The sequence below is a fragment of the Ambystoma mexicanum genome, chromosome 6p (genome assembly GCF_040938575.1).
Source record: "Ambystoma mexicanum isolate Mex_15411 chromosome 6p, UKY_AmexF1_1, whole genome shotgun sequence".
Classification (NCBI taxonomy): Eukaryota; Metazoa; Chordata; class Amphibia; order Caudata; family Ambystomatidae; genus Ambystoma; species Ambystoma mexicanum.
The window spans coordinates 284,476,224-284,502,833 of NC_090935.1; the positions used below are offsets into that span (position 1 = coordinate 284,476,224).

General features: G+C 45.7%; 1 protein-coding gene across 17 annotated transcripts in view; it reads right to left on the reverse strand.

The window, feature by feature from the left end:
* The window catches only part of TCF4 (transcription factor 4), a 1,236,777-nt gene that overhangs the window by 155,897 nt on the left and 1,054,270 nt on the right, over positions 1–26,610 (reverse strand). For all 17 annotated transcript variants that reach the window (XM_069627021.1, XM_069627025.1, XM_069627024.1 and 14 more), the window contains one exon: positions 17,268–17,403. In XM_069627021.1, coding sequence (XP_069483122.1) covers positions 17,268–17,403 — 136 coding nt within the window. The remainder of the gene's footprint in view (positions 1–17,267; positions 17,404–26,610) is intronic.

The window sequence follows — 26,610 nt, forward strand, 5'->3', positions numbered from 1 at the left end:
ATCTGTATCACAGGAACATTTTAAAGACTTTAAAGACTTTCCATTCGGTTCAGACTGGATTCAGATATCCTGGCTTTAAACTTACAGTGAATTCGGGTTTACACAATATTATTTGCTTTCCTTCTTATTTGTATGCTTCGTGGACAAACACTCATTTTATACAGATGTATAAGGAGAGTACATTGAAAACAAAACGATTCTTCAATAATAAAAAGGCAAAAGGAGTGCAAGGTGAAACATGTAGCAGATTAATGTCTAGTTTTAAAAGATTAAGAAGGGATTTATCAAGTAATCTGCTGAATATTTCATCCTTTGGTAGAAAGTTGCTGTACAACTTTCAGTCAATGATGCAGTGGCGCTGAACCCTATGTTGTTCTAGCAACCTAGACCTAACCGTTAATTGTGGCAGATAATGAGTTTTGCACCATGGCTTTCCTTGTGCTAAGGAAAGTGAAAAAACCTCAATCATCTCTCTTTTTTAAACCTCAAATTACCATCATGAAATGATCCTCTAAAATTCTTAGATTTCTCATGTGGGGTGGAGAATACTAAAACGTTAGCATAACTAATTTAGAAATGTGGCCCTCTTTCTAAGATGTGGTCTGCTGATTTTAGAGCTGTGTAATGAGCTGAAAAAGGAGAAACATAACACATTTTGCTCACCAGCCTTCTGCTGACCAGCGTCTCTCAATGCTTAAATAGTCAATTTTCCATTTACTGGGCATTGTCATAGTAAACATGCAGGGATTACAATAGCATGGATCAGTGACCCGAGAAACTAAACCGATATGGGTATTAAAACCAAAGGAGGCCATGAAAATGAAACCATAATAACAGACCAGGGATTGCAAGATTATGGTTAAAAGAACAACCTGGCTATGAACCTTGGGGTCCAAACTGATTATTAACCAAGTCACCATCAATTCCTGTTGGTTTTACTTTTTATCAACTTCAGGTCCCAAAATAAATCTTTCGACTTGGCAGGATAAACCTCAAATTTACAAGGTATGCAAGACAAATTTCTCAGAGTTGCAAATAAGTTCTGCCGGCGCCACAACGTGTTGGTTACTCTATACCGGCCTGTTTTTACCTCTGCTAGTAATCGCTAACTACAGCCATAAATTCTGGCCACAGGGTAAACCAACATTTCTTTTCAAAAGTGTCACTGTGCACTCGTCCAGCACAGAGTGTTACTACAAACATTTGGCCAGCCTCAAATAAAACAACCACCAATTCACCTGTGGTTTATTTTTTGTTGCTAGTTATATTTATAATAATTGGACACTTGGGATTTATAATTTAAAACAAACTAGACTAACACTTTCTGATGCAAGCTAATGGATTGGGTAGTCTGGAAGCTTTTCGCATGGATGGTCAATTAAATCTTATATGTGCAGCCTTGGGCTGAACCATCTTTTACCCACAAAGACTGGGGGCCTTTGCTCGCAAGACCAAGGGACAAACGCTAAAGATTTCTGGACGGGGAAAGTGATTTGAGATTCAAAAAAGAGAGAAGATCAGGTTTCCCTTAATTCCCACTGCATAAAAAGTTGCAGGCAGATTTTTTATGAAATACTCACTATTTCATGACATGGATATGGAACCATTTCATTAAACGCTCTTTGAGATCCAGAACAAAACATTTTAGATGTACATTAAAGATTAATGGTGAACTCACAGGGCTGTTTGTTTTTGAGTGGTTAACAGAGCCACTGCAATCATTCTGCCTCATGGTTAGAGTTCTGCGACTGCCCTGCCTGCTGCAAGGCAACTGCTCATAAGCCTGTGAAGCTGTCCCTTAGAGCCGTTGCAAGCCCGACAACTATTTATGAAGGAAGTAGGATTCAACCAGCACAATGCAAGAGGTCTAAAATGAAGACCAGCAGACGAATCCAAGAAGCACTGAGTCACTGGATGAAAGTGCTGTGACAGAAACACATCGGGTGCATGAAGCCGTCAGAAAGCACGCTAGCACTGGCTCACTTGTGATGAAAACAAGTGTCAAGGTAACTGAGTAAGAACTGAATTTGCAGTAGATGAACGTTATTCAAGATCATCATACCGGCCCCAGGAACATGCATCTTTCTTGGCTTCCAGTATTTCCTGCTCACACTCATATTCACTGTGTTGTTTAACAGCCCTAATGCAAAAACCTATTTTGCACAGAGCACACCTAATTGTTAAACTGTTTGTGGCGTTTATAAGATAATTAATGGGGAGCCGGGGATAAAAACAACCTTGACACTGGGTTGTATTAATCTATGCAAAACCAACAGATGTCCACACACTTAACAGCCCTAATCAAAAGGCTAAAGACCACTCTACGCACTTCACTTGATAGTTGCTCCCACTCAAAATAAACTGTACTACAGATTAACTAGGAGAAAACATCAAAATGACATGGTGGCAGTAAATCTAGCTTCAGCTAATGGCCAGTCCATTTAAAGTTTTCTAAGAATGCCTGCACGAAGCTTGATGGAATATCTTGGTCAGTTCAAACTTCTCCTGATCTCCAGAACAGCTTTTTACCCACAGCAACGGCATCACAATTAATGTGGAATCCCACTCAGCAGAATTATTCCAATTGTGGCATAGCAAAGATTTTCCCATTGTTGGGCCACGTGATGCGTCGCTATTTCGGACCATGAAGCAGCATCACTGCGGATTGTAGATGTTAAACAGGAGCCTTGTGCGACATTACCACCGGGCTTGAAAGAAATATTGAGCTTTGATGTTAACTGCCAGACAAATCACTAGACCACACCCCCTACATTCCTTAATCTAGACTTCGGGCTGACCTAAAGGTTCTGCTTTGTGCCTGATATTTTGAAGCGAAGCTGTACGAAGCAAGACATATGAAATTATGACACCACTGTGAACCAGCACAGATACAAAATCAATAAATAAAAAAGTTTCCCGAGTGCCTGAGCCAGGTTTCATCCAAAAGTCAGCCTGACCTGCTCTGACTCAAGCCAAGGAACTTTAGGACAGAAAGGGCCACTTTGCACTACAGGTAGGTAATTAAGAATACCGCCAGCGGTATTCCTTAAAATCTGCCCAATTCTTAACAGCTTCAGTATTGCTAAAATATCACTAGAGGTAGCCCTTCCTGAAATACAACATGCTTTATTTTTGTAAGCTTTTATTTAAGTCCATTTCCACTCTCATTTTGAAGGTGCAAATGGATAATGTACCTTAGTAGTCCATAATAAAACCTATACATTTTCTAATGCACAAAGGGGTTCATTCAAGTGCATCTATACACACCTATTATTGAAGAAAAGGAGTTCTAATTTTACATATCATGTTATCCAATTCTATCTAATTTGCAATTTAACAGAAGAAAAAAATAGTGCTCTTAGGTAAAATGTATTCCCAGGATGCGGACAGGAGTAGAAGCATTTTAATCAATGGCTGCTCTGCACAAGCCCCACTCGTATGCCTTGACTCCCTGGGCATGATCTACGATTTTGTGATTACTGTAAGGGTGCAGAAGGAGGAGACTGACACACAGGTGGTATTATGATTGCTATAGGCATTTATTAGTCAAGACAATAAAGAGAAAACCTACCCTTCTCTGACACAAAGTGTGGTTTCCCTGCCGCAACTAAAACGCTAAGGGTTCTGTCACAATGTCTGTGTAAATCAATAGTCAACCATCCTATGTCAAAAAGCTGGCTACTTTCCAATACACTTAAAACTAAACTAGAGATAAAGTAGACCTTCTTGATACAGAAGAATGACTCCCTTCTTCTGGACTGGGGAAAGAAGTTAGGTGTTTTTCTTGGTAGAGACACTGCTTATCTTTTAACACTTTGCATCAGAAAGTCTTTCCAACATTTGTTACCAGGAGAATAACTCCATTCCCCTGGCATCTCTCACTTTCGTTCCACAGTTCAGCACTTTTCAGTTTGAGGGTCCCAGACTTCCCAGTCTCCAAGGCTTGGGCAGACTTAGTGCACTCCCCTGCCAAGTACTGCCACAAGGGAGCTTGTCTGTACTCTTTTCTTGTGGGTGTAGGTCCCAGCCCCGAGTTTCTCTAATGCTTTTGTTGAGCAGACCTGGTTCACTCCCCTGCTAGGTACCGACACAAAGATGGCGGCTCATGGGGATCACATTTTGATCATCTTTAGCAGGTGCCAGTGTCAGACCAGAGTGTCTCTAGTTCTGTTAGGGGCATTTTCTTTTTTTAAGTTCAAATTTGTATTGTTGTTACATAGGAGGCTTAAAGAATCAACATAATCTTAGTCCATTGTCCTCCCCAGTAAATCCTCCCACCACGCCTCCCGACCCCCCAGTAAATCCTCCCACCACCCCTCCCCCATGGCATTCCCATTAACAACCAGAACGAGGGGCCCCACTTTTCCTGGCCAGTACTCAACTCCACCATCCCAGGGTCCCTGCAGAGGACCATCACACCACCTGATATTCCGCACTAAAGCCCAACCAGCTTGTTTCCATCTCTAAGCTTCCATCTCCAAGGGCAAGGGCAACTGTGATTTTTTTCCATCAGATAAATGTCTTCCGCTTTCCCAACCGATTCTCCCTTGGTAGGCAGCCTCGCCCTCTTCCACAAGGCCAGGCATGCCCCCGCTGCCAACAGTAGAAAGTGCACCATGTGAGGCAGGCTCCTAAATTCCCCCTCTGCCTCATCGATACCGAACAAGACCAACAAAGGGGCCAACGGATGAGAGATCTCCACCTCCTTAATCCACACAACAACTCAGCCCAATAGGTTTCCACTGCCCCACAGTCCCACCACATGTGGCAATATTTTGTGCCTTCAGTAGACCCTCGCCAACACATCAGGCACAAACATCCTAGCCAGACGGATTGGGTCATATTGCTACCTATGGGGCAGCTTGATACTGTGTAGCTTATACTGGCAGGAAATGGAAGTCTTAAACCCTCTACAAAACACCTTACGCCACAACCCCCCCTTCAATGTCCCTTACACATATCCTGCTCCCATTTCACCCTCAGCCTTTCGGTCCCAGACCCTCCTGTCTCTACAAATGCCCCATACAAAGCCGAAACCAAGCACATCATCTTCAGGTAAGAATCCAAAATACGCTCCGTGGGGGTGAACTCCCTCTGTATCTGCCACGCCCACTGTTCTGCTTTAAGCACACCCTTAATCTGCAGGAAGCGATCTTGGATCGAGAGATGAACCTACTATCCCGCCACAACTGACCAACCCTAGCCAATCCGGCCTCGAACCATGCCTGGTATCTACCCAATTTAGGAATCACCTCCCTCCCCCCTGGAGCCCACAGGTGACTCAGATGAGGGCCACATCGTGATCCCACGCATCACCAGCCTCCACAAGCTCCATTTCTCCCCCAAGATGGGATGCTCCCAAATTCTCTGTGGAATGGACGGTCTGGGCGCCCAGAGCGATCGATTCACCCACCGCAGCGCGTTGCAGTTGTAGATTCTCAAGATGGACCCATTGCCTACCTACATCTTCCTGGAGGTGTGCTACCAGCTGCGCCACCCTGTAATAGTCAGAGATCGAGGAACACCACCACCACCCTCTCTTTGCATAGAATCAAAGTACCATACACCACCTGCGCCTTCTTTCCCTGCAATAAACATTTCAACATGCGCCCCTTGGCCTCCCACAATAACATCTGCGGTACTGCAGTCGGATGCATCTGAAAAAGATACAGTATCCTAGGTAGGAAATTCATCTTAAGAGCATTAAGCCCCCATTCAGAATATTCTAAGTTTCCCCCATCTTGCCATATTCCCATATGATGTCTGGAGCACTGGTGGATAATTAGCATCCCAAAGAACATGCAGCCTGCGTGTGAGGACTAGCCGAAAATAACGGATTGTCTCAAACCTCACCTCCATCCCAAAGGGCTCAAGAATACCAGTATCTCTTTCTATGTCCTGATCAAAGGGGAGCAAAATGGACTTGGCCCAATTAATTATAAACCCGGAGAACTTTGCGTAATGCTACAACACCTCCAACGCCACCGGGAATGACGTTTGCGGGTTCCGTGGATGCAACTAAGCATCATGTGCATACAAGCCGAGCTTAAACTCTGTGTCCTCTGCCCAAATCCCCTCAAACTGATGTGTACCCCGAAGCTTCTCCGCCAGCGGCTAAATTGAAAGTGCAAACAGGGTGAGAGCGGGTACCCCTGCCTGGTACCGCTCTGTAACCGGAACACTTGAGAGAATCAACCATTAACAGTCATCCTAGCTGTCAGGCCTGAATATAAAGCTGAAATACAGACCAGATTGCTCTCCCTAAACCCATATTTCTTTGGTAGTACAGCGTACAAGGCCCAGTCCACCCTGTCAAAGGCCTTCTCTACGTCTAGTAACATTTGGTTACCCCCTTTTCCCCGGGCAATGTCCATCAAATGTTTACCTCAGTGTATTTGCTCCTCGTCTCCCATGAATGAAACCCACCTGATCCGTGTGGACTAGTCAGGGCAACAACGTCTCGAACCAAGAAGACAGTACCCTAGTGAACATTTTTGCATCAACATTCAATAAGGATATGGGTTGGTAAGACCCATACATCCTGGCATCCCTCCCTCCCTTGGAAATCACCATTATTAAGGCCCGTCCGAAGGACTCCAGAGCTATCCCTGTCTCCTGGATATGATAAAACAACTTTACCAAATGTGGGCTGAGCAGCCCTAAGAATGACTTGTAAAACCAGATTTTGAATCCGCCCTCACCGGAGCCTAACCCGCTTGCATCTTACGAATCACGAGTAAGACCTCTTCCAAACGAAATTCCCCATCCACTATCTACACTTTCGCCTGTCAGGTCGGGAGTGTAACCTTCCTCAAGTAAGAGTCCAACTATCCCTCTCCCGTGCATGTCCTTCATAGAATCTCAGAAAACAGCATGCTATCCCGACAGGAGATGTTTCAACCCGGTAATCCCAAAGGCCATGCTCTCCACTCTCTACCCTCACAGTCGAGCTGCGAGGAGTCTGTCCACCCTGTCTCCCTTGTCGTAGTACTTTTGCTTCAGGAATTGTAGCTGACAAACCACCTTTCCCAGTTCGAGCTTTCAAATCCTCCTAAAATTATTATCCAGGACATTTCTTTCCCTCTGCTTATTTGCACCTTCTTTAATTAACAGGCACCGCCATGTAGCCTTGGCCGCCTCCCAAACCATGCAATAGTCCACCTCCCTGTATCATTTATACTAAAATACTCTTTGATCCTCATCCCCAGTTCCTCCCGAAACCTCACATCCTTGCAGAGAGCATAATTGCACCGCCAAATGGAGTCCCAACACTGCAACCCTGTAAAGAGAACCCCATGTGAACCATGTCATGGTCTGTCCAGCTGATTGGCACATGAGCACATTCAACCACCCAGCCCAAGAGTTACCTGCCCACGCATATATGCGATACGAGTGCAAGTACTGTAGGGAGGAGAGAAAAAAAAGTATATCGCACGGGTAGAGCCATCTGAAAACGTTCTGCAACTAGTATAGATCTTGACAGTCGACTAGACTCCTTGACCCTCCTCCATCACTATCATCCCCCAATGTCCTATCTAGCTTGGTGCTCGCCAACATATCAAAGTCTCCCCACAATATGAGGGTATGCTAAGCCGCTTTATCCATTGGGCCGGAGTCTCCACCAAAAAAGCAGCCTGCCCCTGATTTGGGCAATACACTGTTGCAAATGACATCCACACACCATCCCTCCTGCTGGCCACAGGAGGGCCCTCCCTCTCCCGCCTTCTCCAGACCTTGACCTTGGTTAATCTCAACCTCTTGTGCAGCAGGATCCCCACTCCACCTTTCTTTATCTACCCAGATGCCCAGAACCCTCCTCCAATCAGTCCCGACGGAATGAGTCGCTCTACACCCTCAACCAACCTCGTCTCTTGCAATATCAGCCCATCCAAGCCTGCTTTCTGGAATTCCCTGGCCACCAATTTACATTTAGTCTACGAGTTTAAACTCTTCACATTCAAGGTCCCAATGGCCAGGTGGCATCCCCCCCCTCCCTTTATCCCCTCGTGACGTTGCCATTGCTCCTTTCATCTCATCTCAAACTGGCAGTAGCATACCATATTGTCATATTCCCCTGCTCCCAACCAATCCCGTATACTGCCTGCACTATACCCCATGCTGCTTAAACCTCCCCAGCCCCGCAACACCCAACACCCAACAACTCCACCTTTCCCTTCCCCTCTCTTCACCCCTCCCCCTTTTCAACCAGAGACGCCCATCACTGCAGGGCCACCAAGGAAAGAACACCCATCTCACCCCCCACTCAACTTTGTAGCCAACATTCAGAACAAAATGCAACATCTTCTCCATTGCAGACATCACTTAGCCCCCGCAGGAAAGAAAGAAACCCAAACAGGCTGAGCCACCCTGTGTCACTTACCCGGAGAGGGGGTGTTGAGCTTTCTGATCTTCTGGACTCGTGGAATCCTTTCACGCTGGCTCAACCCCATGCCCCTCCTGGCTACCGGCCGCCCCCCACACCGCATCCTGAACCAAATTTCCATCCCCATTCTTCTCGCTCTACGAGAGATGTCAGAGGACTTGCTTTGCCTCTGCCCCCTTGGTGATGCGATAATCCATCTCCTTAATCTCAAACACCAGGGCAAAATGAAATGTCCACCGGTAAAGTATTCCCCTATCAAACAACCAGGCAGTGAGCAGCCGCCAGTCTCAGTGCCTGGCCAATGTGAAGCTTGAAAGATCTCGATACATTTGGACAGTGTCCCTTTCATAGTGCATCGTCCGAAGACGCTTTGCTGTTTCCAAGACCGCCACCTTCTCTGTGTAACGCAGGAATTTTACCACCACCGATCTTGGGCCTCTGCTCCTGGTCATTCCTCCTTGTTTCGCTTGCTCGAGCTCCACTTCCATTCCACCTTCCTCCACAAATAGGGCCTTCACCAGTGCTTTGATTGTTTTCACTACATCGCTGGCGGCCTCCCCCTTTTTCTCCTGGAGTCCAAACACCCAGAGGATGTTCCTGTGTTCTCGAGATTGTCTATTTTCAGACAACCTTGCCTCGAACTTCATTTCCACAAGAATAGCACTAAGGTGGTTATTCTCCATACCTTCAAACTTGTTCTCCAGGACCTCAACCCTGCCTCACAAATCCGAAACCAATGCCTTGCTCCCCCCCGCCCCTCTAATGCGGCAGCCGGCGGCACCTCCTCCCTCCATTGCTGCTGGACTCTGGATCTGTCAACTGCGGTATCTGGACTTTTTATCGAATTCAATTGCATCTAAGACACTTCCATCGAATTTTATTCATCGAAAATCATTTCCATCAAAATGCCTTTTCTTTGAATAAAATTTGATGGATTTCGATGCTATTTTTATGTCTAGATTTAGGGTTAGGGCAAGGGTTTGGATTAGATAAGGGGTTAGATTTAGGGTTAAGGGTTAGAGTTGTGGTTAGATTAAGGTTTAGATTAAGGGTTAGGGTTTACGGGTTGTGAGTGGGGGTTTGGAGGGGTTGTATCATTAAAACATTACAAAGAGCTGTCCAGTGCCGAAATTTCAGCACTAGACGGCTCCATGTAACTTTTTAAAGTAGAAAATAAATGCATTGAAATGCTATCTTTTGCATTTAAAGGTACATATCCATGGAAATTGCCCATTGCTATTTTCGATGAACAAGGTTCGATGGATATATACGTTTAATGCAAAACATAGAACTTTGATGCATTTATTTTCGATTCATAGTTTATGATGCATTGTCTTTTCGAGGCATCTTTTTCGATGCAATGACCATAAACCGTCAACTGCCTATACCACCCTTACCTTTTGCAGCCAGCGGGCGTCCCTGTCCATGGCCCCTCTGACCACGGGAGCCCGCCTTTCACCTCCTCTGTGCCACGTGCGCCAAACCTTCCGAGCACAATCTTCACTGCAGTGGTGGTTCTCCAATACAGGTTCGGCCCCTCTGCAGTGCCAAGCCCCAGTTCGACTCAAAGGGTAGGTGCTCCAGATCACCGGTACCAGCTACACCCCTGTGGGGGGCGAGAACTCCAGTCCTCTCAACAGCGTCCACGGGGATCCTCAAATACCCAGATTAAAACCAATGGGGCACAAGCCCTGCTAGGGCCCTCCATTGAGACCAAACCCCTTTTTCTCCTCGTGCTGGGCCCTGGCCTTCCCTCCATCTCTGGCGTCCTCCCTCCTCCACTCCAGATCCCAATTTGCTCATTGGCTCCCCAGGCTCAATAGAACCCCTTGAGGGCCTGGAGAGCGGTCCTGCACCCCGCTAGAACATAGTCCTGGTGGACACCACATTCCTCTGTCGCCACACTGTCATCCCCACTATTCACAAGGTCCGAGCCAGACCAGTAGTCCTCAAGAAGCCCCAGCCTGTGTGCGCGCCAAGCCTCCTCCTCGTCCCAGCCTCAGGAGGACCTCCAAAGTCAAGTCGGCAAAAGGCTTCAAATCACTGGGGCCGCCTACCCAACCTAAAGTGGCCTGCCTGATGCGTCAGCCACAGGCCGGAACAACCCTGCAGGACGCGCTGTCCAGAGGCCTTCCTCAACCGCTCCACCACACTGCACACTCCTCTATTCCCGTCAACCGCGTTCCAGACACTGGGGCATCCGCTCTTTATTCTGCTCCCAGGAGTTTGCCTCTGCTCCGTTTCTAACTGCCGTGGGGGACGGTGATGCACAGAGCTCCCTCAATAAGTGGCCGTGCTAGCCCACATCCCCTGATGGTCTCCGTTTTTAGCACTTTTAATGCTTTTTCCTCCCCGACAAACTTCCTCCTCACCCCTTCTCCGTGGGTTAAGAGTCATGACTTTGCTGAGCCACTACCAACCGTCCCGGCCACCCCCTGTAACTTTAATCTCACTGCTGGTGTACTACGGTCGCTCTCGGGCTTTTCTGCTTTGGGTTTTCGGGTCTTCTCCCGTTCTTCGTTGTGCTGCGGTCTACCCAACGATTACCACCTCCAGGGGGACTATAGGGTAGCAGCCTCACACTTTGGAGACGGTTGAAATCTGAAGGGAGCCGCGGGGCTATTTATACCGCTACGTCCTATTGGGTCAGGCGTGCGCAGCCCAAAACGACGTAGATGGGACACAGAAGTGTCAAAAAAAAATCCTATGGAAAACGTCTTAATAAATATCCCGAGGGTTCCCAGCCTGACAGAGAATATTCTAAGCATGTGAATCTATGAAAGATCCAATGCTGGAGAACATCTCTGGATTTGTCACAGTACATATATGGATTCACCACATTCCCTTTATCTCATTTCTAGCAATCACTTTGCCCTCAGAAGCAGAGGAAGTGCAGAACTACCACAGGTAAAAAGCAATCTGTTTAGAGGGGATGGTTGGACAGGCAGGCAAAGTATCTGTTGGAGCAGGTGCTTAGTAATCGGAACAAACATTCCCAAACATGAGTATTTTTAATATAGTTTCATTTCATATGATTTTGCATGCACCTATAGCCTAAATAAGACTACTAGTCAAAGAATGTTTTTTTCTTTTTATTTAGTTCCAACAAATTATAAGCAAGTTAATTTTCTCTCGCATGAATACCCGAATATGTGTTTCTACACTTGTGTGACTTTCTCCTAAGGGGGATTTGTTTCATATATTTCCATTTAGGTCCCAAGAATTCATTTTTTATGTGACAAGCCGCAGTTATCGTACTTAAAAGAGAGAAAGAATTCATAAAACAAAGACAACACTCGTTCAGTAAGGTGGCAAATAATTTTACAAGATAAAATTACAAGAAATCCATAAAATGTAGAGACCCAAGTGGAAATATATGAAGCAAATAGAAAATCATATCTAAAGTAGCACCTACAAGCAATTATTTTGGATGAAATCAATTTGAATAAGTGAATCTCCTTGATGAAGCTGCAGGAGTCTAGAAACATTTTTTGGGGTGTACAAGTGAATGAAAAATAACTCAATTTGTGATATCTAAATAAAAGAAGAATTAATAAATCGGCTATTCATGCTAAATCACATTACATTAAACTATATGAAAACCATAGCAGTACTGCTGAAAGAGACTGTAATCTGAGGTATGCAGCCAAAATCTACCAACATTCAAGTCAGTAATTCTGTACAAGTTATCGCTATAGTACAGGTTATATTTTTTGCTGAAAAGACAAGTAGTGTGTACGTCTAATGGTTCCCTCCACAGATTCCTGATCTTGGATAGACTCCCAAAGCTTTACAGCACAGGAAAGAGACTGATTGCTGTGAACCAGAAATTAAAGCAGAAATCTGTGGAGGACAGAACAACCAAATCCTTGGCCAGTCAAAAAATCCAAGAAGTAATATTTAGCAATGGTATGAAACAAGGCACTTGACAGATTTCTAGGGTTGGAACACTTCTTTGGAGTGAAGATGATGCAGCCAGACCTCAGGTGGAATATGCTCGACGTCTTGTCGACACTTCCTTGCAGAATTCTGAGATGCAATGTACAATCCACTGAGACAGAGCCTGCTTGGTCACAGCTCTGCCGGCATACTCACAAAAAGTGTAGGAATTACTTACCAGTAATCGTCTTTTTATGGATTCCTCTCTTGCAGATTCCTCATACGATAGATATTCTTACCAGCGTCAGCTGCTCGGAAACAGTTCGATGGCGGCGTACTATGCCTCAACGTCGACTCCTCTTACTCTTACTCTGCTGTGGACTCCGGAGGCAAAGTCGGAAGTAAATTTGTTTGAGTTACTACAGCCCCATACCTCCATTCCTCACCTATTTTCCCCCCGAGCTCAGCAACTACGGTGGAAGAGACCAGAAGGATTTGACGAACAGCCACTGTACTGTGAGCAACAGGCTGACAGTACACACCCAGCAAAGCACAGAAACGTGCCTAACAATCCAATCGTCACATACTTAAGTTGTCGTCCCACTAGTGGAGAGAAACCAAAAATGGAAACAAGTCACTTTCATAGTGGGGTAGGATGGGAGGGTGACAAGGAATCTGCAGGAGACAAATCCAGAAAAGAAGATTACTGGTAAGTAATTTCTCATTTAATGGATTGCATTCTCCTGCATATTCCTCATCTGATAGAATTCCCACAGCAGTACAGCATAACGAGCAGGGATGAAAGTCTCAAATGAGAAAGCTCTGCAACACTGCTCTTCTGAATTGGGCATCAACACCACCAGCAACTTATAGCATTTCGTGAACGTGTGGAACGATCACCAAATCGTTGTTACACCCTGTTGTAGTGCTGTGGACACAGCCATACCCACGGTGGAATGCGCCCTAATTCCAGAAGCAATTCAATCCACTTTTTGGTAGCACTCTGCAATGCAGAGAATTATTCAATGGGAAATTGTCTGCTTTACTGGACTGCGAGAAGGCTACAAACAGTTGGTCATCACATTGAATGTCTACCGTCCTGGCCTCACAGTAGCCGAGCACCCTTTTTGGGTGTAGGCTTACCTCATCCTTAGAAGAGTGAGGTGGAGAGATGTGAAAATCTGATACAACCTTCGGTAAGAAATTGCATCAACCTTTAAGTGATGGCTTCCCTATGAAAGCAGGAATAGTGGTTTACAAGAGAGACTGAACCTCGCTTACATGCCTTGCGGACATGAGTGCCACAAGAAAAGCGGCCTTGAGGGTGAGCAACCTAACCAAACAAAAGTGCAATGGTTCGAATGGAGCCACCATCAGAAAGTTAAGCCCCAAAATGCAGTACCAACCTGGAACCACAAATGATGAAGACGGTAACCTATTTATAATGCCCTTTGGAAATTTGGGTCATTACTAGGATGGTAAAGATGGATCCTTGATCAGGAGACCTCATGAGCCGGACAAAGCCACCAAGTAACCTTGGTGTCTATCTGAATGTGCAATGAAGTCAAGGATAGAAGAAATTCCGTCAGAATGGTGGTGGGCACGATTTGAGACCTATCTTACTCCTTACACCTTCCCTTGAATTATCTCCACCTGTCTGCATACAGCAATCCAGTCGAAGGTCTGAATGAGGCCACTTACACAACACATAGTTCTTCTGAGAGGTCCCACCCATCGTTCCTTCATCCTCTCAATAGCCAAGGATGTAGGTTGAGGGAATCGGGTTAGGCTAAAGCACCAGACCATCCGACTGGGATAGCAGGTGCAGTCTCCGAGGAAGCCGGCGAGGTGGGCAGATGGCCATCTCCAGGAGTTCTGAGTACCAGTTTCTCCTCACCCGATCAGGGTCGATCAAGATCATGGTGGCCTAGAACCTCCTTCATTCGTGACAACCAAACAGATGACTGGTATCAGCAGAAATGCATAATGGGGGTCGAAGACCTACTCACCAGAATCACATCCCCTAGTGTGCCCCTCATAGGGAATTCCCTTGAGACAAACAGACTGCACTTTGCATTGTCCCTCATGGCAAGGTCCACTGTTGGGGTGCCACACAGATAAAGGAAGTCCAGGAACGTTTCCCACTTGTGGAAGACTGCTCTACCTGCTCACATTGTCTGCCAACCACTTCTCTGCTCCAGCTAGATGGGTTGCAGAAGCTGACATCTCAATCTTCATCAAACAAACAGAACCACAGTGAAAGGTCCTTCCTGCATCAGGGCAGGGACCACACACTCCCTTGCTTATTGAGTTAATGCATGCCCACTGTTCTGTCCGTCAAGACCAGGAAAGGTTTCCCCTGTAAGGGAAGGAGTAAAAGCCATTAAGGCGTGTCCAATTGCTTGCAACTACAGTCTTTTGATGTGCCTCTGGCGTTCATCTGGGGACCAAAGCTGGTCACCTGCAGATCCCCCAAAATGAGCGCCCCAGCCCTTCATGGACACATCCATGACCACTACGGCCTGAGGGTACAGTGGTCAAAGTGTTGCTCCGCCAACATGCTCTCCCTGCTGTCCCACCATGAGAGGTAGTTGGCCACCGACTTCAACACCTTGAGGACCTCCTTGACGCTGCCGAAGAACTGAGACCAATGATCCCTCAAAAGACACTGGAGCGATTGCATCCGCAGCCTGCTTTCTAGCACCAGAAAAATGCAGGAGGTCATGAGGCCTAAAAGGTGGATGAAGGAAGCTGGCTGGCAAGCTGTCATGATTCTGGAAAAGCTTTACCACCAGTCTTACACTTGTGACTCTCCCTCTCCTTGGGAGAGAAAGTCTTCCCCTGCCTGGGTGTCCAGGACTGCCACAATGAACTGGAACATCTGGGTTGGTATGACTTGGGACTTCTGGAAGTTCAGGGAGAAACTCAAACTGTGAAGCAGGGAACAGGTTTCTTCGAGCTGCGTCAATACCTGATTTGGTGACCTCCCTCAGATCAACCTCCCTCAGATCTAGGTATGGTCATATGTGGACATGATCTCCTGTGGTGCGCCGCCACCACCACCACTGCCATCAGTTTAGTGAAAACCCTGGATGCGGAGGATAAGTCAAAAGGGAGCACCTTCAACTGAAAGTGTGTTTCCCTGATGACAAATCTCAGGAACCGTGTGTGCATCTGAAGGATCGGCATATGAAAATAAGAGTCCTGAATACCCAGTGACACCAACAAGTCCTGGAGCTGTAGAGCCTGGAGAATCCATCCATTTTGTGATGAGTGGTGGCAAGCAGGACTGCAAAAAATGTTTGAAGATGGAATTGTAGAAGGGAGCACCACGAGACACCTACCCTCTTGGGGATGAAAGTATCCTCCAGGTGCATTACTAGCCCAGAAATTGCTGAGCTGAATAGAAGCAGAGTCCCCTTAGACACCTTTTTCTACAAAATGTGAGAGCATTGTGTTTTCTTGACACAGAAGGTGCAGAAATACCCATACCACTGTTTCGACTACCATGTGTGGCCATGAATTCAAGCTCTGGCATTCTGTCCCAATCACCAATCTACCTAATGTCAGAAACCAAGTTAGCGAAGCAAGCATGTACATGTGAAATTCATAAAGCTCATGTTCGGTACATAGAGGGGTTGGGGGTACCGGGCGTGAATATACTCTGAAGTCCTATGGTTCACCCAATTCCAGAGTCTCATGCTTAAATGTGATGGGAGAGAAAAGACATGTAGTGGATGCTTAGGACGGTATCCAGTTATAATATCGAAAAAAAAAGATGAATGCAAAAATGTCGAAAAAATAATGGCAAAAAAAAAATCTGATTTTTTTTATTTGTATGTTTTTTGGGGGTTTAGGTAGTCAAAATAAACGGCGGTTGGGGGTGAACCCCCATTAAAAAAAATGAAAAAAAAACATTCAAATTTTTTTTTTCTACTTTCGTTTTTTCAACATTTCTGCAGTCGACATTTTCACTATAAACCGCTTAGGGCACTAGAGAACTCTTCACTGCAGAGAAGGGCCTCCACCTTCAGCTGGTTGGCACCTAGGCTGAAGCCCCTGAAGCATAAGCAAACATAACTAGTAGTTTCTGCAGAAAGGATTCCCATTCTTCAAAGGTCCAAAAGGCAACAAGGAATGATAATGGCTTCGCTGGCACAGCCGTAGGTGCTCATTCCTCTGATTTTGTATGGGGACTGCAACCCCTGAAGGCGGGGGATGAAGCTAGGAAGAGGACATTTGTTTTAATGAGGAAGAACATCTGTATTAATAAATATCTCCTTTAACTTTGGCTTTCTTACTCTACTGGACCGAGACTGACTTCCCCATATCGCATCAAAAGGGGGCAGTGAATGGGTCAGTGGGGCGACAGCTCCTTGTTAATTTTTACCAGGGTATGCTAGGCCTTGATTACCTTAGTTGTTCATCACAGCTTTTCAACACTTCGAGTGGTAAGCGGCACACTATTCGCTGTAGTGATACAGCCCCAGGCACTGAAGATAACCGTGGTAGTGAAGAGCTGACACACAGCACGATATTTTGGGAGGTAACATGATAAGGAGTGTTCTGGAGCAGTGTCTCAGTTCGCAGAAAAATGCCAAATGGAGTAAAGGACAGGGCTGCATGATTACCTTCAGACTTCTTATCAGGCAAAACAAGGAAACGTGTACAAGTAAAGCCAACACTAAAACCATCTACAAAGGTTTCATTTAGACAAATCCCTTTGTGTTGCGTTTCTTGTCCTACATTTCATAAATGCAACCAAATTGGTTCAGTCGCGCTATACCTGCTTCTAAATTAATCCGTCATGTTGGAGTCAAAATCATAATAAGGCTTTAGTTACTGATGTCAAATGCATTATTAGAAGAACAAATGTCGTCATTGAATCTCTACAATGTCACCTCACAAAAATGATGGTGATGGATAAATAAAATGCTCTATTCTAATAATATAGTTTGTACAAAGTTGTGCCAAATACATGGTGGTGCCCATGTCTCCTACTTACCCATGATACTTTCTGTTCCATTGGCAGGCGGTGTGCATGATGAAGTGCTGTAATGATTGGAACCGGTACGGTGGAAGGTGGACATTGAAGGAAGACTGGAATTGACGTCTGTTGAGGAATGGGATGGGTAGCTCTGCTGTGGAAGGTACAACACAGCAGAAATCATAAACCTGGAACTAAATGAGCATCTACACATTGTCTTCTCATAAATACTTTCAAAACATTATATATACTTTATACGGTTAGGACAACTTTTAAAATCTTCTACAAAGATCACAATTGGTAGCTAAATGAAATGGGTGACCGTTAATGTAAACAGTACATCATAATCAACGCATTGCTAATAAAAAATAAAAAGTATAAGACCTTAAATGTGATGTCAAAGATACAGCTGTGGTAAGGGAATTGAGAGCCGTCAAGTAAAGATAAATCCACGATGCGTCACAAAGTTGAAAAACATACATGCAAATTAATATAGTACACAAAAAGCAGCACAAGAGAGAAAGACGATAATACCAATATCAATGTTGGGAAATCTCAAGTAATTAATTTCATGCAGTCCCTCCTTGGTAAACAGGAGGCCATCCCCCCTGCATTCATGGTCGATACAAGACATTAAGTTGGTAAAGGTGTCCGAGTACAAATATCTGGGGATTGAAATCTCTAACAGACAATGTAAGGGAGACCTGGGTTCAATAGGTCAGAGTAAGTTACTGCAATTGATTTCCCAGTCTAGAATTATAATAAAAATATTTGGTAAATTTTCCTTGAAACATACAGTAGACTTTTATAGAATAAAAGTCGTTCCGATTCTATTGTATGGTGTTGAGGGCATGGTGTTAAACAAAATTCACCCATGGGAGGCCTTAGAGTCCAAGTATTGGAAGGAGATCTTAGGCTTACCTAAGGCAGTCCCGATTGCAATGATACAATATGAACTGGGGTTGTTATCTCTGCATGCACAGGCAAGTTGGAGACAATGCACCCTGTTACGCAAGTGCCTGTTAGGTCTAAAGAGTGGCATAATCTTAGATGTTTTAGCCTCTGCTCTGTTAAAATCATGAAACACATTCCCGAGGAAATGGTTGAAGTGTGTTTTGTGGATGCAAATGCAACTCTAGAATTGTTACTCCAGAATCCGGACCGCGCAAAAGTGAAGAGCTATTGCGCTGACTGAGCTGGGACACTATCCAAGTGCACACACTACAAAGACTTCAACGTCTGGGCTTTTGGTGTAAAAAGCCTATGGAATTATGGCCCCGTACCTGGCGAAATGCCCATCACCGGTGATTCGGGCCGAGTTCCAAAGATTTGGATTTAATCTGTGGGGCACGCGCGATGAACTGTCTAGGCGCAAATTGATCACTCCAGACCAGAATTATTGTAGATGCTGTATAGATGTACGACAAAAGGAAACTCTCCAACACCTGTTAGTTGACTGTCTGTCCCTAATGTTGGTTCGAGAACGATGCTTCCAGAATATTCTCACATTTCACACTCATAGTCCTGGAGAGCTTAAATGGCAGAGTATGTTTTCAACCCCAAGAGAAAGAGTACAGACTGCAATAGTGCAATTTTTGAGACTGGTTCTCCCGAGGGCCGAAGACACTCACCACGACACACAAGCTGCAAGATATTAGGTTAAAATAAGGATGCTGGTCTAGTGATGTTGGGGGATTTAAAGTCAAAGCTAAAAATCTCTGAGGGTGTGTTGGTATTTCTTTGCATCGATTTTGTATTTGGTTTAAATATTTGAAAAGTTGTGTATCAACTAAATCAAATAAAAAAATAATAATAATAATACCAAATCATCCCAAGCATAGCCAAAATAACAGATGATGAATATTTATTTCCTGTTCTTTCCTTATATAAACAATGTGTGTGTTCACCATGGCTACCAGCTGACTGCTGAAGGGCTAGGGGAAGGAAAAGGAGAGGGAATCATGCTTCCTACCATATCTGTACCAGCAGATGGTTTCCAAGGAGAAGTAGAAAAGAAGCATTGGCAATGCCAACAGTTTGAGCTTCTGTGTAGGCATGGGAAAGGCACTTGCCAGACATAGCAATGGTGGTATTATCTAGCCATTGATGGTAGAAGGTGCAAAAGAAAAAGGGGGGGGGGCGTACCTGGGGATGGTTTCTAAATCAAACGGCTGAAGGCAAACCTGGTTAAGATGTTCAGTAGAGGATTTCAAACTGCAATTAAGACATTAATTCGCAGAAGACTGCTTTGAAAAAAACACTGCCAAGCACTTTTGAGTGCTAAGTTCGATAGTAAGGCTTTATTACAGACTTCTCAAAGAGTGTCCATGAAGAGGCTTTTGGGACTGGGAGGGCAGGAACTGGGTAGAAATGGCCACAGGGATTAGCATGGCCATGGACAGTCAATGAGTGGCAAATAACCAAATGACACCTACAAGCTGTGTGACCCCCTTATATGCCATTTCTCCCTATATGCTATCTAAAACAATAGTTTAGTCTTATAGGGGTCATGAGCGACACCTAAAAGTCCAAATTAACCAGCAGGAGGAGCACCAGAAGCGGGGGTCATCAGATCCAGGAGCAACAGTACAGCACATTGCATGAGCTGAGGTCCTCTGAGGTCCCCATTCCTCCTCACCTGGGCATCATACCTCCAACTACCTCATCTTCCTCTTACCTCACTTCTCCGGACGCTTTGCTGCCGATCTCTAAAGGTTCCTACAATCTTCACCAATCCGCCATTGGACGCTCTGCCACCGCAACCTTCACTCCACTGCCTTTAGACCCACTCTGCCTAGGGATTACTCCTCCCCCCTCAGCCTCTGCTGCTCACCTCACTTCCCTGGACACTCTGCTGCTCTTCCTCCCCATGAATCTTGCTGATCTCACCAACTACCCTTGATCTCTCCCTGCCGCAATTTCTAATCTAGGATCCTGCTGTTCTCACCTCTCCAACGCTCTGCTGCTGAACTCCGAGGAGCCTACTACCCTCACGAATCCACCCTCGGACGCTCTACTGCTGCAACCTTCACTCCACTGCCTGGACTCCCACTCAACTGCTGTGACTCCCATCCTTCTTCTCTAAGACTTCACCCTCCCCAGCCCTCTCACACTCCCCCCTCCCCTCTACTGAACCTGCGACAGCTCCTGATACCTACTCCAATTGTGACACTCTGCTGTGTGGCCACCAGCACCTACTCTTATTCCCTTCTTGTCATGCACTTTGTCTTTCCCTTCGTCGGCCTCCCTCCATCTCCCTCCCCCTCTACTCTCCCTCCTCCTCCTCTTCCTCCCGCTCATCCTCATGTCCATCCCCCCTCTCACCTCTCTCCCTGCCCACCCATTCCACCTCGCACAATTCCTTCTCGCTCTAGTCTTAGCCATCTCCCCACTGTCAATCCCTCCAGTACCATCAACATTGCCCTCTGGAATGCCAGATACATCAGCAATAAAGCCACTGCGGCCCTTGATCTGTTCTTCCGACTCAACCTACACTTCCTCTGCATCACTAAAACTTGGATCCTCCCTTAAATTCCACTGTTCCTGCATCTCTCTCCACCCACTCTTCCTCCTTCTCTCAAGTTTCACGCCCCTCAGGTCGCGGAGGTGGCGTCTGTCTCATTTTTCACCCTGTCTTTCCTCATCCCCTACCTCATCTCTCCCTACCTTCTCCTCCTTTGAATTTCTCTTCAAAGCCTTCACTTACCCTCACGCGATCTCCTTAATTATTTACAGACCTCCTGGCCCCCTTTGTTCCTTCTATGAAGACCTGGACCATCTCTCTCTCTCTTATTTCTCCCTCCCCTACTCCTCTCTCTGTCCTTGGTGATTTCATCCTCCCTCTCTCAACCTCATCTCATTCTTCCCCTCTTCTCTCCTTACTAGATTCCTACCTCCTTTCTTCCCTTCCTACCCCCGCACCCACTCCTCTGGCTCCACTCTCGATCTCATCTTTCTCTCATCTTACTCTTCCTCCCCCGAATCATCTCTTCCCAACTATCTCTCTGACCATGCCTTGCTCTCCTTCTCCCCCTCTTCTCATTGTCCTCCCTCTCTCCCTCCTTCTCTCGTCGCAATCTCCGCAACTTCAACCCTTCTGTCTTCCTGGACTCCTGTCCTCCCCCCCCCCCCCCCTCTTCCCGATTTCTCATCTCTCTCGGCCGATGACGCCCTCTCCTCACTGTCTTCCTCTATATCCTCCAGTTTTTACCAACTATCCTCTTACTTCCTTCTCCCCCTCTCCCAAACCTTCTCAACCCTGGCTCTCCTCATCTTGTGTCCATCCGTCGCCTCCTCCGTTGCCTCAAATGACACTGGCTCAAATCCCCTTCTCTGACTAATAAATCCTCCTACTTCTCATTTCACTCTATGACTCTTGCCTCACATCTGCCAAGCGCTCCTACTGTTCTAACCTCCTCCACTCACAAGCTTCTCACCCCGCTGTATTTTCCAGACCCTCTCTCGCCTTCTTTCCCCTCCAACTTCTGACCTTTCCACAAACTCTCTCCTCTCTCTCCCTCTGACTTTGCCAACTTCTTCTCATCCAAAATTCTTGCTCTACGCCAAAACATCTCCTTTCTTTCCTTCTCCCCTCCTTCCCCCTCCTCCTCTTCCATCTCTGCTAACATGTCCACCTTCTCTCCTATCACCCCAGCCTGCGTCTCCCATCTCCTGTCCAAAACCCACCCTACTGCTGCCCCCTCTGATCCCATCCCCACCTCCCTCATCCCCAGAATCTACCCTCTCCTCATCCCCTACCGAACCACCTTCTTCAACATCTGTCTCTCCTCTGCTCTGCTACCTTTCCTTCAGCTTTCAAACACGCTACCATCATCCCTATCTGAAGAAACCTTCTGCTAGCCCTCTTCTCGCCTCCAACTTCAGACCAATCTCCCTTCTCCCCTTCATCTCAAAGCTCCTCTAGCGCCAAGTCTACTCTCAGCTTTTGTCTGATCTCACTCTCTCCTCCCCACCTCTCAGTCTGGTTTCCGCCCTACACACTCCATTGAGACTGTTCTCACTTATGTACTCAATTCTCTCCTCACTGCTCGCTACGCTAAGCAATCCTCATCCTTCTTGACCTCTCTGCAGCTTTTGATACCATACATCACCCCTTACTTCTTAGCACTCTGTCCTCCTTCAGCTTCAAAGGCTCTGTCCTCTCCTGGCTCTCCTCTTACCTCTCCAATCGATCCTTTACTGTCTCCTGGGGTGGCCGTACCTCCTCCAACTTCCCTTTGAACTATGGCTTCCCCCAGGGATCCGTACTTGGACCTTTTCTTTTCTCTCTCTATACCTCCCTTCTCGCCCCCGTCATCTCTCCGTACGGCATCTCCCACCACTTCTGCACGGATGACACCCAACTCTTTCTCTCCATCGCTTCTTTCACCACTGACCTCCACCACACTCTCTCTTCCTGCCTTACGGCCATAAAAAAACTGGATGTCATCCCATTTTCTTTCCCTCAATACTGACAAGACTGAATTGCTTTTCTTCCCTCCTAACACTCTCTCCCCTCAGCTGACCTCTACCTTCTCACTGTACTCCCAGCCTCATGTGCCTCCTCACGCTTCCGCCCCTTCCAACTCTTGGCACCCTTCCACTGGAACTCCCTACCTCTTTCCATCCACGCCACCCCTACCTACTCATCCTTCTGTTCCTCTCTGAAAGCCCTTCTCCATTGCCCCCCCGACTCTCCTTCCCTACCGCTCTTCCCCTCAAAATACCTGTTCCTCCTTCCCTTCCCCTCCCCTCCCTCCTTCCTTCCCCCTCCTCCCGCTGACCTCAAATCGGAACACTGAAACCACCAGGGGGCGTAGGTCACCAGGGGCTCCCCACCTGCCCCTTCCTCCTTCCTCCCGCGGATCTCAAATCAGACATTGAAACCCTCCTCGCCTATCTCCTCTCCCATCCCCTGCTCTCCTTTTAAGTAAATTGTTCTACATACTGTATCACTAGTTTGTTTCATGTTTGTAAATATGCTTCTTTCAATATTGTACCTTCTTGTTATACTGTAAAGCGCTTTGGATTAAAGTGCTATATAAACTCAATAAACAAAGTGACTGTGGCCAATACATGCTGGCAAAATCTGCTAGTCCACTCGCATTGACAAGGAGATTTTATGAAGGGCGAGTACCATTTGCATGGTACTCAAACTTGCTGGAGAGTATCGGGATGTATGAAACTCAATATTATCTGCATTTGGAAGACATGTGATGCATGCTGGAGGTGTTTGCTTGGAAATTAATTTCTTATATCTGTGTCTGCAAACAATGAACTTGTAGTTCTGTCAAATACCTCACATTGTTCTGCATGATTTAGTATTAATACTTCTCATGATAGGTCAGTGGGAAAATAAGGAAACAAAGGATGGGTTAGAATGCATTTCTAAGACACCAGGTATTCTATGCCTTTGATGTGTCTAGTTATACCTTAATTCTTTGCTGAGACGACTCACATGCGGCTAGAGCCAAGCAAGTGTATTACACATAATCGATGATGCTCATTTCATGTTGAAGGATATGTCAGGCAAATTACATTTTCATCTTAGGTTTACAAATTTCAAATGCCCGACAACAAATTGCTAGCTGATGTCAATATGCATTTAAGTAGCAGAACGATTGGGACATCAATTCTCCAAAATGGCAGGGGCAGCAGAAGGGACATCACAGGAAGTGACAATAATGGCACCATAAGAGGTGACAGTTAGGAAGTAGAAAAAAAACTATTATCAAAGTTAAGAACAGTTATACAATTCAACAAAAGACTAGTTAATCACATTTAAACCCGATTGGTGCAAAAACATTAAATGAAATCTCAATTGTGGTCACCTGTTAATAGTTCCATTATCCATAGTATATTTTTTCAGGAGATGCGTATGGTGTAAGGGAGGAGGAAAACCAGATGGAATGTTCGTTGGCATAAACTTTTATTAGCAAAGAAAATAAAGAGAAAACCTAGCATCCCCAACTCTAAGAGGGGTTACCCCACAACAACTAAAAATACGAAGGGATTTGACAAGAGGTCCGTGCAAATCAATAGTCGACAGTCATGTGTCAAAATCCTACTTCTGTCCCTCACCCTTGTAACTAAAGAGGTGGTGGATCTTCTTGGTCCAGAAGAATGGCTCCCTTCTTCTGGACATCAGATCACAGTTCTGATTGTTGGTGGGAACTTTAACTGAGGGAATGGCTTCCTTCCTCAGGCCTCAATCCCTTTGCAAGGGGCAAAACAAAGCTCCAGGTTGAAATGTCAAACAAGCAGCAAAGTTCTCAGTACAACTCAAAAGGGTAATGTTCCACCTCAAACATCAACACTCCTTATTGTACATAGTTACTTTTACTGTTGTGTTGCTGGAGATTGTCTACCTTCTACAGGTATCTTTTAAAAGTATTCCTCCACACACAGCCAGGGGGACTGACTCTGTTCTCCTTGACCCTCTCTTCACTTGGTTTTTACGATTTCACAATGCCAGCTCCCTACCCTTAGCCTTCACTCATGCTTTTAACCCATTTCACAATGCCAGGCAGAATGTCTGCCTTCTCCTGGCCTTCTGTTGTTTTTAATGGAAATGTAACCATATTAACACAAAACATACTACTGCCTGGAACACCAATTTGGCTTTACAGATGTCCAATTGAAGGCTTACAGGATATGTCTCAGACACCAGGAAATGTATGTATGGCGGGTTTTAAAAGGCTTGCTAAAACCCTTTCACCTGAAATGACAAAGTAGAATAACTCTCTTGCGAGGTGGGAAGAAGGGGCAGTGAGAGAGAGCAGGAGAGAAATAGAAAGTTAAAAAGAAAACACATTGATACGTTAATTAGGATCAGCCCTACAGATTAAGTGGTTTATCAGCCACTTTTACTCTGTAAAAATAGGCTAATGCCCCTCAAAAATAAAAATAAGGTGTGCAAATGCTCCCAACAAAAATAGGAAACAAAAGGGGCCTGTCCCATCGCCTTCATCCACAGAGCTCCAGGGATTTATTTGGACCAGTAATATGCGTAATGACAAAAGAAGAAGACATGCTATTACTCACTGTAATAGCATTTCTGATGGTTGTATCTGCTTAGATTCACTGTGCATATAGTCCGGCATCTAGTGGTAATTGCAGAGTATTGCATCTTACTTTCAAGGATCAAAAGGGGACGTAGACATGGGTGTGACTGTAACATTATCCTTAACATGACGTGTAGTGGACCCAAAATCCCTCACGCGTCAAGGTCCCTCCAATTGTATTTTTTCTGCTGTGAGGGAGCCTTATGGTCAGCATTAGTGAGTACAGAAGAGAGAAGGTGTAAGAGGTCTGTGTTCCTTCTACTCCAAGATGGGAGGAAGTGTGGGAACATTTGAATCTAAGCAGATACAACCATCAGAAATGCTATTACGGTGAGTAATGCATGTCTTGTGATGTTTGTTAATCTGCTTAGAATCACATGCTGTGCATAGACTAGCGAGCAGTACACAGAGATGGTGGTGGGATGTGTGAAGGAACAGTAGCAGAGAGATGTCTTAGCACTGCTTGTCCCACCTGAGAATCAGACCTAGAGTGTGTATCTAGGCAATAGTGTTGTGTAAAGGTGTGTACAGAACTCCAGGTTGCTGCTTTACAAATGGACTCAAGAGGAACATTTGCAATGAATGCTATGGTAGCCCCTGCGCCCAGTGTAGTGTGTGCTCTAGGCATGAAGGGCAGATCTCTCTTGGCAAGAGCATAGCACAGTGTGATTCAGTTTACGATCCACTGTGAAATGACAGATTTAAAGACAAGGCCCCCTTCAGCTGCCCCTGAAATTAAAAACGGGTTTGTCTTTCTTAATGGTCTTATCTTTTCCAGGTAATCGATCGCCACTCTCCTTACATCTAGCGTGTGGAGGCTCCTTTCGGCCACATTAGTGGGGTTCTGGAAAAAAGGTGGGCAATTCTATGGACTGGTTCACATGGAACTTTGAAATAAATGTAGGTGCAAATCGCGGGTGAGTGCGCAGGACCACCTTATCCTTGTGAATTGTGACAAATGAGTCTTGAACTGAAAGGGCTTGATGTGATCGCCACCAAGAAGGCGGTCTTGTAGGCGATTGCTTTGAGACTAGCCTTATGCATAGGTTCAAGGGGGGACCCCATTAGTCTAGTAAGTACAACATTCAGGACACAGCTGGGAGCTGGGATGGAAATAGGGGGATGAATTCTCTTTACCCCCGCCATAAATGCCTTTATCACTGGAATTTTCCACCACAAAACTTTTTTCTGGGACGTGGCGTAGGCAGAAATTGCAGCTAAGTGGAGCTTTAAGAAATTGAAGACCAAGACTGAATGTAGCAGGTGGGTTAGGTACAGGACAATATGTGTTGGTGTGC